At 43.0% G+C, this 13,803-nt stretch overlaps 1 protein-coding gene across 3 annotated transcripts in view; it reads left to right on the forward strand.

The window, feature by feature from the left end:
• The window catches only part of LOC116391746 (ecto-NOX disulfide-thiol exchanger 2-like), a 156,518-nt gene that overhangs the window by 117,178 nt on the left and 25,537 nt on the right, over window positions 1-13,803 (forward strand). For 2 of the 3 annotated variants that reach the window (XM_031862608.1, XM_031862610.1), the window contains 5 exons: window positions 1,779-1,934; window positions 2,875-2,940; window positions 7,437-7,643; window positions 10,385-10,618; window positions 12,044-12,256. In XM_031862608.1, the coding sequence (XP_031718468.1) occupies window positions 1,779-1,934; window positions 2,875-2,940; window positions 7,437-7,643; window positions 10,385-10,618; window positions 12,044-12,256 (876 nt within the window). The remainder of the gene's footprint in view (window positions 1-1,778; window positions 1,935-2,874; window positions 2,941-7,436; window positions 7,644-10,384; window positions 10,619-12,043; window positions 12,257-13,803) is intronic. The other variant, XM_031862609.1, reaches the window with a different exon arrangement.

The following is a 13,803-nucleotide window of genomic DNA, read 5'->3' on the forward strand; positions in this document are numbered from 1 at the left end:
ACACACACACACACACACACACACACACACTCCAGAGGGAACATGAGCAGCACTGCAGTGAAATTGCACCAGCCAAGCCCTGATGTAACCAGATCGTTTCCTCCGTGTGAGCTGAAATCTAGTTTGCTTTGCATCGATACACGACATATGAACTCATAAGCGTGTTTCATAATTTTACCACTGGAACAGTGGAGCGTTGCCTCGGCGGGAAAATGGAGTATGATTTCCAGAAGTATCGTATCCGAGATGCACTGAATTCAGCCTCTTTCTATGTAAAGTGTTTGGCATTCAGGTTGGTTATTGCTCCAGCCTCCCATCTTCTCCCCTTCTCTCCCCCGTCTTCCTTTCCTTTCACCTCAACGTGCTGAAGAAGCCATCAATCGCCTGGTCCTTCTTAACACCTGTTTCCTCTCACTCAGACACCTGGTCAGGAGACCGATGGTGAGGTCATCAATACATCATTTCCATTTTATGTTCCTTTTAATGTAGTTCGCCAGGCTTCCACTGTGTTTTTTTAATTTTGCTCTCTCTGGCCTCTATTTCTCTGTCCTCGTTTTTTATCCTTCAGCCGGTTTTATCAGTCCAACGTCCACACCCTCTCTGGCTCCAGGGACCTATTCTGAGTCTTCTGTAATGTGCATATTCCTCAACTCTCCTTCACTGGGTGCAATTTAATTCATCCATTTTCTCTCCTGCAGTAGATTTAGAGGAAATCAGTTATAAGGAAATGTAGTATATATTTCCTGTGGTGCTGTACACTATATCCTCCTTCACTGGATGTATTGCTGTTGAAGATCAGAAAAGTCGTAACTGTAATGGTAACCACGTAATGTCTGTTGCTGTTATTCTCTGTGGGAATCTCACAATGAACCTCAAGTGAATACCTAATTACAGGTACAGCAATTTGGGACACTACAATAGTCCATTTTGTTGTAAATTGGTGTAAATTCAACTGTATGTATATTATTGGTCAAAGTTAAACAAGTGTTGTATTTCTCTCTGATTCTACTCGTCACTGTGTTGCCTGTTTATTGATGTCATTACTCGTATTTCATCGACTGTGTCTCGCAGTCGGCCGGTATCAGCTTCTGGTTCCCAGTAATTCCAGTACATGTCTAGTACATCCCAGTGTGTATGTGTAATCTCTAGTGAAGGATTTGTTTCAGCAGAGCAGTGCTCCTGCATGCACGCCCACCGGTGCGTAAACATTTAAACACCCTGCGGCATAATTGTCGACTCCAAATCCTCTGCAGGTGATGTTGAGGCACACACTGGAGGGCAGCTTCATTTCCATTTCAGAAAGCTCCATACTGGGACGCGTGTGCACATGAAAGCACATGTTGTGGCTATGGATGCCAGTGTGTGTGTGTGTGTGTGTGTGTGTAGGTTTTCCCAGGTGTCTGTGTAAATCCATATTGTAAATAAAGCCTCTCTGTTACGTAGGTGTTCGGATCCAACTCTGTGCATTATCCATAAGGTCATCACTCAAGCAGCAGGAGCGACAGCGAGAGTGACTCAGTAAAAACTTCTGAAAGTATGCATGTTGTTTGTGCGATGATTTATTCATGAATGGCTGTGTATTCTATTATGAGTAGGCTGCTCGTGTGTCACTGGTGTTGACAGAAGAATCACTCGGGGAATAAGTACACAACTTAAAAGGCTGAAGTAATACCCGACCAAAGGTTATCTGTTGGAAACAAGTCAGTGTTTGAATGTTGTTGTGTAGGAGTTCTCTCTCCCCGTGTGTCATCTCATTCATTCTTCTCTCCTGCCTCCAGACTTTGATCCCAGCCTCGGGATGATGCCTGGAATAACCCCGCTGAATCCCATGATGCCCGGCCTCGGTATGGTGCCCCCACCCCTCTTCCAGGATCTGCCAGTTATCAAGGAGATCATCCACTGCAAGAGCTGCACCCTGTTCCCCCCCAACCCCAGTAAGTCGTGATGTCATGCCAATCATGCACCTTCTGCACCCACCGACAGTCTCCTTTACCAGCATCAGAATCACACCGCGATGAAACGCATGTCATTATTAGAGCCTTGGAGACATAGAAAATATACTCAACTTGTTTCATGAGCCCACGGCCCTCCTGTGGTGGGAATTTTGTATTCAAGCTTTCATTCTCGCAACAATCGCCTCCAGCAGTCACAGATAGACATGTTTTAATTCCTCTCTGTTTGCTTCTCTGTCTGCTCATATGTCACTGCATCCACAATGTTTACTCAGTCAGGTTGAGGTCCCTCTAACTCTGTCAGTCTTCTCTGTACAGCATCATTCCCTTATACCATAAAATCAATGCTGACATGTTTTATATGTTTATATTTTCATTTTTCCAGCCAAATGTGGAATTGTAGTTGTTTTGACTTGATTTGAGAATGTAATTTATGTTACATTATATTATCAGGGCTGCAGCTAAGGATTATTTTCATTATCGATTAACCTGCCAATACTATAGAAAGTGTACAGATCTTCTCAGAAGATGTGCTTAGTAAGTGACCAGTGAGTGTGGTTAGATGTCAGCATGTGTATTAGTTCAGAGCAGACTTGAGATTATGCATTTGTTTCATATGTCAGACCCCAAGAATTTTATAAACAATTTACTATTCCAATCTGGGAAACCTCAATCAACAATGCGTGTTGTTGCTCTTCATTTCTTCTCCCCTCTTCCTGCCAAACGATTAACCTCTTCATCGTGAGGTGCATTTACGTCCGCACAGCAAACTCTCAGGGCAAGTCACTTTGTGTAATCCGTCTCGATGTGTGCTGCACAAGCTGTTGTTTATATTAATCTCACCTCCACATTGCAAGTATTCAGAGTCAGAAAACAAGTAGTGGGGGGTGCTTTTGATTGATCCCACCTTTTGCTTTTTCAGATTTCCTGCTAGAAAAGTTTCTGCCTGGGGACTTTATTCAAACAAGTCTTACAAGTCATCTTCAAGGTGAACTAAAACAAAAGCTCCTCGACGCAGTAGCATTTGGGAGTTTACCATCTTTTCACAAAACAAAACACACTCTTGCATTCTCCTTTTTTTTTTTGTTCACCACACATATAATACAGTTTTTTCAGATGTGCTTGCATGTATGTGGTGTGCATTATGGCTCATTGTAAACTGTCACTGTCACAACATGGTGCAGGAGGATAAGCTGATTAAAAGTTTAACTTCACAGAGGAGCATATTTCTAGCTTGTCGTCAATGTGAGGAAACGTACAAGGTAAAAAATATCATAAGATCCTCCGTGTGGAGTTGTAATATTATTGAATAATAAGTGTTGCTGTGAACCGGAGATGTGTTCGGGATGCAGATGGTTCCTCAGTCTGTGAGGAAAGGAGGGAAGCGAGCGTTGATGCATGCTGCTTTCAGGCTTTTTAAGCAAATATCGCAGGCAAAGCGCTGGTGTCTTGGCAACACGGTTGCATATGGTGTCCATCACAAGTAGTCATTACCCTCTAGCTGCACGCGCTCAACCTGACACCACATGCAGCATCCCCTCTCACTGACCTGTAGCTGAGCAGCTACAACCCTGCGGCCCTCCCTCAGCTCTCCTGCTCTCCCCCTCGTCCACTCCCTCCTCAGTGTGCATCTCTTTACCGTGAGTGTGCCTCCTCATCTTTGATGCATCCTTCTCCCTTCTCCTTTTCCATTCAGCCTTAACCCCTCGTTCACCTTCTCCACTGCCGCTTCCTCCCTCTCACCTGTCCAGTGGTATAGTGGCTTTTTTTTTTATCTACATTGTTTGAAAAGACTGACAAGACTTGTGGACTCACTTGACAATCTAATTGGACATCAAACTCTTATTGTCTGTCTCTCTTTCTGAATGCAGTCTGAGGAGAAATATGTATCTTTTAAGGAAAAGATTGAGCTTTGAGGATAGTGGCAGTGTGTTGCATATGCACACATATATTTAGCTTAAATGAAGAAAGATGCCAACTACAGTAGTTTATCATATAAAAAAACGCCTGAAAAAGTCTCTGTGTGGTTCAACGTGCTGGCCGTGATGTTCGTGTCTGTGTGTGATAAATCTTTGCTGCCCACTCTTTGTTCATGTGTGACGTGAATGGACTAAACATGGAGTGTTTGTAAATGTAGTTTATCTTCTGAATAACAGTCCTCGGAGAGTTGCAGCCTCCTCCCCGTGGCGGCGCCCCTCGGACTGTAAAAGGGTGTTTAGCCGGTCGAGGTGATGGATGGTGATGACCTGTGTTAGTGGAGCTTCACCAGTGGGTGGCCACACAGACGGCAGGCCTGAGGGACGGCGCTGGACTGAGAGTCAGACTGTGTGTTTGCTTTACAGCAGCCTCCGTATTTATCCAAAGTAACATGACAGAATAAAAGCACATCAACCAGCGTATTAGTCAGCCAGTGATTCATAATGGACCACAATGCAGTCTGCTAGTTTTCAAAACATATATTTACTAAATGAGCATAAAGCTAGAAAGTCTTGTATATTATATTTCCAACAGATTCAATTCAGGCAGTTTGTGTTTCTTGCATTATGTTATTTCAACTATTATAATCCTCAATATATGCAAATAAGTTGATACAAATATTACAATTGTTCTATAATATAATGCGGTTCTCAAACTTTCTGCATCCTCTTCATAACCTGTCAGTATGGGATCTCTCCCTTCTACATCCAACCTCTCAATCCTCTCACTCCTCAGGTCCTCTGTCTGGATTCTAAAATTGTCAACCTTAAAGCATCTCACAATTACTCAAAGGGACACGTGTAGCGAGTTAGAATTAGGACCAAACAAATACTTTTTAGAAGTGTCTGGCAGCAGCACCAACGTGTTCTGATTCCCACAGCATCTCCCTCTGTCCTCTCCCGGTCTTTCTCTGCAGTTTGATGCAAATAACAAGCAGGTGAACCTGATAAAATCCCTCGGTCTGTTCACAAAGGCTCCTAATATATTGTATGATATCATGTAATTCTTGTAATTCAATCAAGAAATCATGAATAGTGAATTTGAATCTTCTGCATTTGCATAAAATTCGCTTAACGGTGTCCCTATCGTCTTCATCAAACACTCGTGGACCAAAAAGGGTCAGTTCATTTGGAACTCTTTGTCTGCACCACCTTGTACTCTTTCCCGTCGATCTCAACTCAACACGAGTCTAATTCTGGAAGTCAAGGACTGGAACTGCAGTCAGTGTTTTGCTTTCCCTGTCACATTTTAAAGGAAAGCGGAGGCAGAGGGAGGGCTACGCAGGTGAAGGGAGGGAGGGAGGGAGGGGGGAGGCAGAGCAAGTGAAGAGAGAGGGACAGTGCTGGCTGAAAGTTTAGTTTCAGCTCTTCAGAGTACTGCGTGAGAGTAAAAGGAGCTCTGACAGCAGACGGATTGTGAGCAGATAAATCGTTTTAACCAGAAGAGAATCCTGCATTCACTGCTCGGCATGCCATAAATATTCTTTTTTTTTTGCAAATAATGTATCTCACCTGGCTGGGTGATTTATTGTCGTACCATTAGGATGCATCATAAATGTGTGGCAGCAATACAGCTCCGGCTCAATACAGTTGTCTTCTCAGATTGCTGAGCTCTCGACTTCGTCATGTGGACCCCGCTGAGAAACGTCCTTTCAGTTCGCATTGTGATCTCATTGTTTGTTGTTATAGCCAAGTCTTGTACAGTTGAGGGTTAAGTTTTTAAGAATTGACTGGATATGCTTTTCCTCTCGGGGCTTTATTGAGAGAGGGCAGAGGGTAGGAAGAGTTTTTATATCAGTTTCTTTGGCGTACGAGAATCTAAAAAAAAGGGAGCCAGAGGCCAGATCGGAAAATCTGAATGTAGGCCATAAGAACTGTCGCACCGGATGAACTTCTTTACCCACCGTTTGTTTTACAGAACAGACTTTTCTGTTGAATATCAGTGATTCTGCGGCGAGTTTACCGCCCCACTTAGACTGTTCTTCTGTCTGACAGTGAGAGGAAGCCGATGAAACGTCTGTATTACGGCACCGGGTCTTCAAATCCTTTTGATCGCGCGCATAAGAGACTGCGCGATATCCGGATTAATCCACTTGCTGCTTATCAGCGAGGCCCCTCATGAAACACTCCAGGTGTCCGACCAAGTTCAACTCGGGTTCTCTTCAGAGTGTCGATATCTACAGCGGCGGGAGCTTCAGTAACGCTGATTGTGAGGCCTTTCTAGCAGACATCCAGAAATCCAGCATCCTCAGCGTTCCACTGATTAGCCGGTTCACTCCTCCATAGACCCCCGCTAATCACATTCATCATGGATGAGAAAGCTGATCTATCGGAGATTAGATCAGTCAACACTCATCTGTGTTGAATAAGTGATTTCTGCAATGCCGGGGACCTTTCACATGAGAGGATTTGCAATCACGTTGTGGCCAAAAGGATTTAATTTCCATGCATGGAATGGTTTTGATATTAACATTCATCTAACAAAAAAAAGACATCCGAGCATATTGCTCAAAGTTATCATTATTCATGCATTAGGCTTTATCGGGGGGTTTTTAGGTCATAAGTGCTATGTTTAAAATATGACTTAATTGAATTTTGCAGCACCGTGCTCCAAAATGTGGCCTGTGTTTTTCAGAGTCGTTAATCGTATTATACACAGATTTCTTCTTCTTCTTCTTCTGTAAATGTTGTGTGACCTGGCTCCTGTTCTTCTCAGCCCGAATATGGAGTTAGACCCCAAGACCCTCGTGGGATTCATTTTTAATTCATGACCTCTGGATATCGTGTATTTGCTTTTGTTTTCCTTCGTCGTTAAGTGGGGATTGGATCAGTAGAGTCTCCTCTTTGCAGTTATTGAAGTCCCACTTTCCCCTCTTCAGAATCTCTCAGTAAATATTTTGATAGATCTTTCAGTTCCATCATATTTCCGTCTATATTTTTAACTTCCATGCATGTTTAATATATTTATGCACCTGGTAGGCAGTCTGTACGATACAAACACCCAGGCTTTTTGTTATTTGTTGGAATCGTTGCTATTCAAATGTTGGCATTAAAAGTAAGAATAAATATATTTTTGTTTCGGAGCTACTCTTCTCTCTGTTCAGAGAGCACAACATTGTTGTTATTTAGATTTTCTTTTGTTGACTGTACATACGAGCATACATATTTATTTTTGAGTAAAAACAAAAGACAGGAAATCAGACCTCCTCAGCTCTCCCAAAATGGTTTCCAGCAGCGATCAGAACAGTATGTTCTCGCAATTGGACACATTGTTTTTATATTCTCAAAGAGCATAATTCACACGCAAAATCGAGTGCCAGTGTTCTGCGACAACTGAATTATTCCTTGAGTTGTTTGTGTTTCAGCTGTATTATCTCCACATAAATGCAAGTGCACACACATTCATCATTCAGATTATTGTTTTCCAGCCATGTCTTAATATTTCAACCTAGTGATGGCTGATAAATAACTGTTGTTTACTCTCCTTTGCTCCACCACTTTTGAACAGACCTTCCGCCTCCGGCCATGAGAGAGCGCCCTCCGGGGTGTAAGACGGTGTTCGTCGGCGGTCTGCCCGAGAACGCCACAGAGCAGCTCATCGTGGAGATCTTCGGGCAGTGTGGCGAAATCACCGCCATACGCAAAAGCAAGAAAAACTTCTGCCATATCAGATTTGCCGAAGAGTTCACTGTGGACAAGGCTCTCTATCTGTCGGGTAAGCTGTCGTAACTCTACAACCTTATTCTGTAAGAGCTCATTGGCACAACCAAGAATACAAACTCCCACAGACCATGTTAAGCGAGTTACAGCTGGAGCCCTTTGTCAGTTGTCAGAAGAACAATTGCGTCAAAAAGAAGTTGAAGATACAAGCCTTTAAGGTGCATTTTTGTAAGAAAACTAAAGCTTACACTGTTATTATCTGCAGCCTTAATTAATTCACTTATGGGTCAATTGTAGATGAATTGAAACAACAAACTATTTACAATTTATTACAGCTGTGATTCATGCCATCCTCCCGATAGCAGCGGTGGCCGAGGCTCATGTGTGTTGTATTATTTAGAACTGTCCGCCATCTCAAACCAACACTAAAAAATATGATTTTTTTTTTCCGAAACGGGTAAAAATAATTACAGCTGTTGGCCAGGATCATTAAATTATTCAAGATAGTCTGGAAAAAAACACATATAACCAGCAGTTTCACCCTCTTTGCAACTGTATTGTGTTTACTATTGGAAAGAACAGTTGGGAAGCAGTGGTTGGGATTAATAATGGTCGACTACAGCCGACTAGAAACAGGAGATATAAATGAGCATTAACTCAAAAAAAGCACATCTAATAACCGTGTGACACCAGCTTATGGTTTCTTATCTTATCTTCATTTTCACAGCTGCTTCTATGGCCCAGACGTCCTAAATCTCTCTGTGCTGGCCGTATATTCCTACTTTCAAAAACCCATTTAACCTAGAAGCCAGTTCAGTAGTATTCCCAGCATTATTAAGTCACAATGTCTGTGTGTGTTTGTGTGGGAATCATTTTGAATGACAGGGTCCTGGTGATTTAGCCTGCCTCTATTCTTACGGTGAGACGAGGGAGCTGAGGTCCATATATTAACCAGATGACAGAGCTGTGTAGTTTTCCCATAAATAATACCCCACACACACACATGCATACACTGTGCAAACACAATACCCAGCAATGATACAAACTCCAGCACACTGAGAATCTCCTCCATATGAAATATTGAAGTCGTGGTAGATTGGGAGCCTGAAGCAGAAGAGAGTGGGCTGAAGTAGAAAACCCCCGAACTCACACTCATTTCTTTTTCTGTTTGTAGGGGCATATCCCCCCCCCCCCCCCCCCCCACCCACCCACCCCCTCTCCTGTGATGAGTGTGTTTGGCCTCACAGTGAATCACACTGGGCATCATTACCGCATCCTACTAGACCCAAACACTCAAACTCAACACACTCTCTGATTTTAACCAATTAAATCACAAAATGGGCATGATTTCCCTTCTGATCCGCAACCAGCCATTAGTGAGAATTGAGTAAGGAGAAGAAAGTGTGGGGATAAGAGGGAAGAAGGGAGTATTGAAGGGATATTGTGGTCTTTCAGCGCCTCGAGAGAAGTAATTGGCCTGCCTAAGTCTCTCTTGTGTATTGACCAAAGGATGCAGTCCTTCTGTACTACACAAAACCCTGAATATTCAGTATATCTTGTCAAAGGAAGGGATCCAACTTGCAAAATAGATATGACGAGGATAAAGAGGGAGGTGGTAGGCAGGTAGACCCCGACAGAGAGCTCAGTGGTTTCTCTGTTATCTGTTAAGTAGTCTGAATACAGTTGGTGGAAAGTGATGGGAAGTGACTCTATAAAGACTCAAGCTCATGTCTGTACCTGTTTGCTCTCCTGCTCATTTATTCCTATGTTGCTATTCAGCTAACTGAAAATCATCGCCTCCAGGCATGTTTTTCATTTGCACAAATATTTTTAGTGCCCATATTTTAACACTTCTCTTTTTCTCAAAGCAGTCTAGAGATCTAAGATTTACATAGTACCATATATTTTAATATAAGATATTTTATAGAATATGAAAAAAGTGTGACTGCCAGGTGCGAATGGGAAGTGTGAAGTTGACAGTTGTCAAAACTTAGAGGCATTCAGGCGTCGCGGTGGTCTCAAGATGGAAACCACGTAACCGTGACTTCCTCAGTCTGAATGCGACGACGGGCCTTTGTCACATGTCACCCTCTTTTCTCTCTCCCTGTTCCTTGTTTCTCCCCACTGTCAAATATCTAATAATGCGACTGAGAGGCTACAGCCATGCTACAGGCAGCGGTGCTTTAAACTGAATGCTAACGTCAGCATGCTAACACGTTCACAAGGAAAATGCTAACATGTGGATGCTGACCGAGTTAAATGTTTATTATCTTCACCATTTTAGTTTTGGGTGTTAGTTTGCTAGCATTTACTAGTTAGCGCTAAACACAAAGTGCAGCATGCATGAAGTATCGGATAAATTAAATGGTGGCGCTGCATGAAAGTCAGGGGATCATCAAAAGGATTACCATTCAGCCTGAGGGGGAGGTGACTGTCTGCACCACATTTCATGAAAATCCATGCAATAGTTGTTAAGGTATGTAACTCAAAGCTCACCCTTATGCTTGTGCTTGAAAAGTCAGGGGATCACCGAAGTCGTTAGGATTCATCCTCTGGGGACATTGAATGTCCGCACAAAATGTCATGCCACACATGCCAAAAAATAAAATCAAAATGTAGTAAAGAAAAGTTATCTAAAAGAAACAAGGGGCATTTATGCACCTTTTAAAATGCACAGTGTGTAAATGACATGAAACTGTCTCAGCAAACGGATTACTTTATTTTAATTGGTGAGTTCCCCGTTGTCCCATCTGGTTCTCCCATCATTTTTACTTTTTACTCTTTTGCCTCCCATAGGTTACCGTATCCGTTTGGGCTCCAGCACAGACAAAAAAGACTCCGGCCGTCTCCACGTGGACTTCGCCCAGGCCAGAGACGACCTCTATGAGTGGGAGTGTCGCCAGCGCATGTTTGCCAGAGAGGAGAGGCACCGGCGCAAGATAGAGGAGGATCGCCTCCGGCCGCCCTCCCCTCCTCCCATCGTGCACTACTCGGAGCACGAGTCCAGCCAGCTGGGAGACAAGATCAAAGGTTGGCAAAATATAAAACATGTGCAGTAAAATATGCGCATGATATGATGGCACAAACATAACAAACACAGCTCTGTAACGAAGTAAAACCTCAACACACACAGTACTTTCTTTAATCAACCCAAGGGCATTTACATATACAGCACTAATTGTCACATCGTTAAAGACCAAACGAATGTAAATAAGGATCTAATCATGGCACCATCATTATTTATGCAAAACACCAACTGCTAGGTAGGGAATAAGGTAAAAGAGTAGTTCTGTATGTGTGTATGTTGTCGTCCGTTTGTGCACTTGCAAGCCAAGGCATTACAGGAAGGGTCCTAAACTGACAAAGCAGTTCTCTCATGTTCTAACAAATTCCAGGGAATTTGTTTTCAAAAGATGCTTCACAAAGGCTGTTAAGCACGGTATATCAGTTAACTGTTCCCTCAGCACATGCTCCTCTCCTCTCCTCTCCTGCTCATCCTCTCCATTTTCTCCTCTCTGCTCTTGTTTCCCCCCTCTTCTCAGCTTTCCGTCCAGTTTCTGGTTGAGTAAACTTGTTTCACTAATAATAAATGGCACTTCCAGGTCTCAGTTCCAGTTGCCCGATAACAGACTTTGTGACTTTGCCTCTCCATCATCTGCGTGTGTCTTTTCCAGCTCTCCCTCTTCTGGACCTGGTGTAAAGAACTCTTACATTGTTGTTTCAGCCAACGATTTGTTTCTGAACTCTTTGGGCTGCTGTTGTTAAAGCACACATCCCGGCTATTTGCCACAGATTTAGGTTTTCTCTTTCCTGAATCTTCCACCCATAAGAGAAGAAGTGGTTTAGCCCTTTTCAGTGCCAGTTATGTTCCTGTACTCCAAATCCAATCTGTCCTTTCCATGACATCAATCTCACAGCAGGACTTTTTATTTTACCAAGACCACCTCTTTTTACTCCCTTCAGGTGTCATTGAGGTCTGTGAAGTTCCTTGTTACCGAGCGTATGCCAGTCTGTCATACGTACAGTTCTCTTTTTCCTTTCATCCAACAGCACAGATGTCTGTTTGTTCCCCCGGCCTTGTTCGCTGCGGTTTGCTGTGGTTTTATTTTATTTATTTTCAGTGTCACCTCGCTCACATTAACCCTGACTTTACATTGTCTACTTTTTTACTCGACAAAATAAAAACTTCTCGCTACTTTCTGTATTTAAATAATCTTAATTTGCCTTTATGCTCTTATATATATGTGTTTTCTACCAGAAATCAGGGCGGCCCTGTCTCACATGGATTATGAGTATACTGACTTTTACAAGACTATGTAATTCTTTTTTTTTTCAGCCAGCCAGCTGTTGCTTTCACCACATTTAGCGTCCTGGGACTGGACAGGAATGAATTATTATTGCTCCCCTGCATAGAGCCTGACTCTTCCTTTCTCTGTGTCCTCACCTCTTGGCCAGATGACAATGCGTTTCCGGAAGCGGTGCATGTGCTCCTGACCTGGCTGGAACGAGGCGAAGTCAACCGCAGGAACGCCAACAACTTCTACTCCATGATCCAGTCCTCCAACGGCCACATCCGCCGGCTGACGGGCGAGAAGAGTCAGCATGAGAAGGAAGTGGAAGAGGCCAAAGACAAGTTCAAGACCGCTCTGGCCGGCATAGTTGGCCAATGTGAGTCCTGTGTTTTCAATCTCACACACACACACACACACACACACACACACACACACTTGGCTGTATAATACAGTATAAACTGTACTGTACTTGTACTGTAAGTGTACAAGAGTGTTTCACTTTTGCACAAAGGCCAAAGCAAGAGAGAGTAACTCAGTTTACTACTAAAGTACATATCGTACTCCTTGTTGTGCAGTATAAGTACAAGAGGAGGATAAGAAAGAGTCCATGCTTGGCCAAGTTTCTGGTTCAGTGTAAGTTTCCCCATCATAGGAACAGACACACAGCATAAACACAATGTAAGACTTGTTGTGCCTGAAGGTCTTAACGCTGCGAATAAGTAAGTATGATATTATTATACACATTGTGGATATGAAGGTTATTGAGTTTTAAAGGTAAGTTTTGTTACTTTCCTAAACGTGCTGTTAAATCACTCAAAACTCGGCATTCAGTGTCCTGCTCGTTTATTTCTTCTGAGGTACAAATAAAAACCACACACTGGTACCTGTGACTTCAGAGGAATATTATTCATGTTTCCTTCAGATTAATGTAGTAAGTAGTCCAACACAGCTCTTCCATGAATACAGTGGAGGCCAAAGAATCACGGTGACGGCATATCTCGGCTCATTTCAGTTGATGAAAGGCCGAAGGCAAAGCGTAGCGCTCCTACCCACCTTTGACAGCTTTGGCTGTGCAGCTGCTGGTTTACAGCACCGCCTGCGGCATTTAGTCTCTGCGTACATCCCACCACATGCATGTTAAATAGGATGTAAACAACCTTCAACACAAAGTGTAGTGCAGAGTGGTCAGCTTTTGTATATGAGAAAAATAATACATGTAGAAGACATAGAAGGTGTGTGTGTTTGTATAAACCACCGCCATCATTTCAGCCCATACAGACACTTCCTAACTTAATTCAGGACCTTGGCTTCTTCCTGCTGCATTGCTGATCATTATAATGATATCACAGAGACTGGGAGCTTTTACAAGTTTCACTGTGTCCATACCAAATATATTCAGCCTGCTACTCTTTTAGTTGACATCCACATAGGTCTGTTGTAGATGGAGTTCATAACAGGTCAGTTCACCCAAGTCACAAAAGAGCCATATAGGCATTTAATCCCTATGGTCTCTCGGCATGCAGATAGTTTTCTTTTCATGTGCCCCGGTTTTGAGATATTGGCTTCTCAATCTTCTGCTGCTTCACAAATACAATGGAGCGGTCCAGAGAATTTGATTTGTGGTGCTCAAAGCATCGGAAAAAAAATCCCCGTGGCTCTAAAGCATCTTTCCTCTCCGGAAACAAAGTCGCCCTTTTTCTAAAGATAATCCTCAGACCTCACTGTAAAGAGTTGATATTTTAACTGCCTTGTTGCAAATAAGCTCACAAGTTTGAAAATCTGTCTGTACCCTTTCCTCTTTTCTGTGCCTTCACCATCGATTTGCTCCATCAAATTACAGAGTACAGGGAAGATGCTATTGATCCCTGTACTGTGTTCTCTCTCTCTCTCTCTCTCTCTCTCTCTCTCTCTCTCTCTCTCTCT

The sequence above is a fragment of the Anarrhichthys ocellatus genome, unplaced genomic scaffold (assembly GCF_004355925.1).
Source record: "Anarrhichthys ocellatus isolate YVR2014 unplaced genomic scaffold, GSC_Weel_1.0 scaffold27, whole genome shotgun sequence".
Lineage (NCBI taxonomy): Eukaryota > Metazoa > Chordata > Actinopteri > Perciformes > Anarhichadidae > Anarrhichthys > Anarrhichthys ocellatus.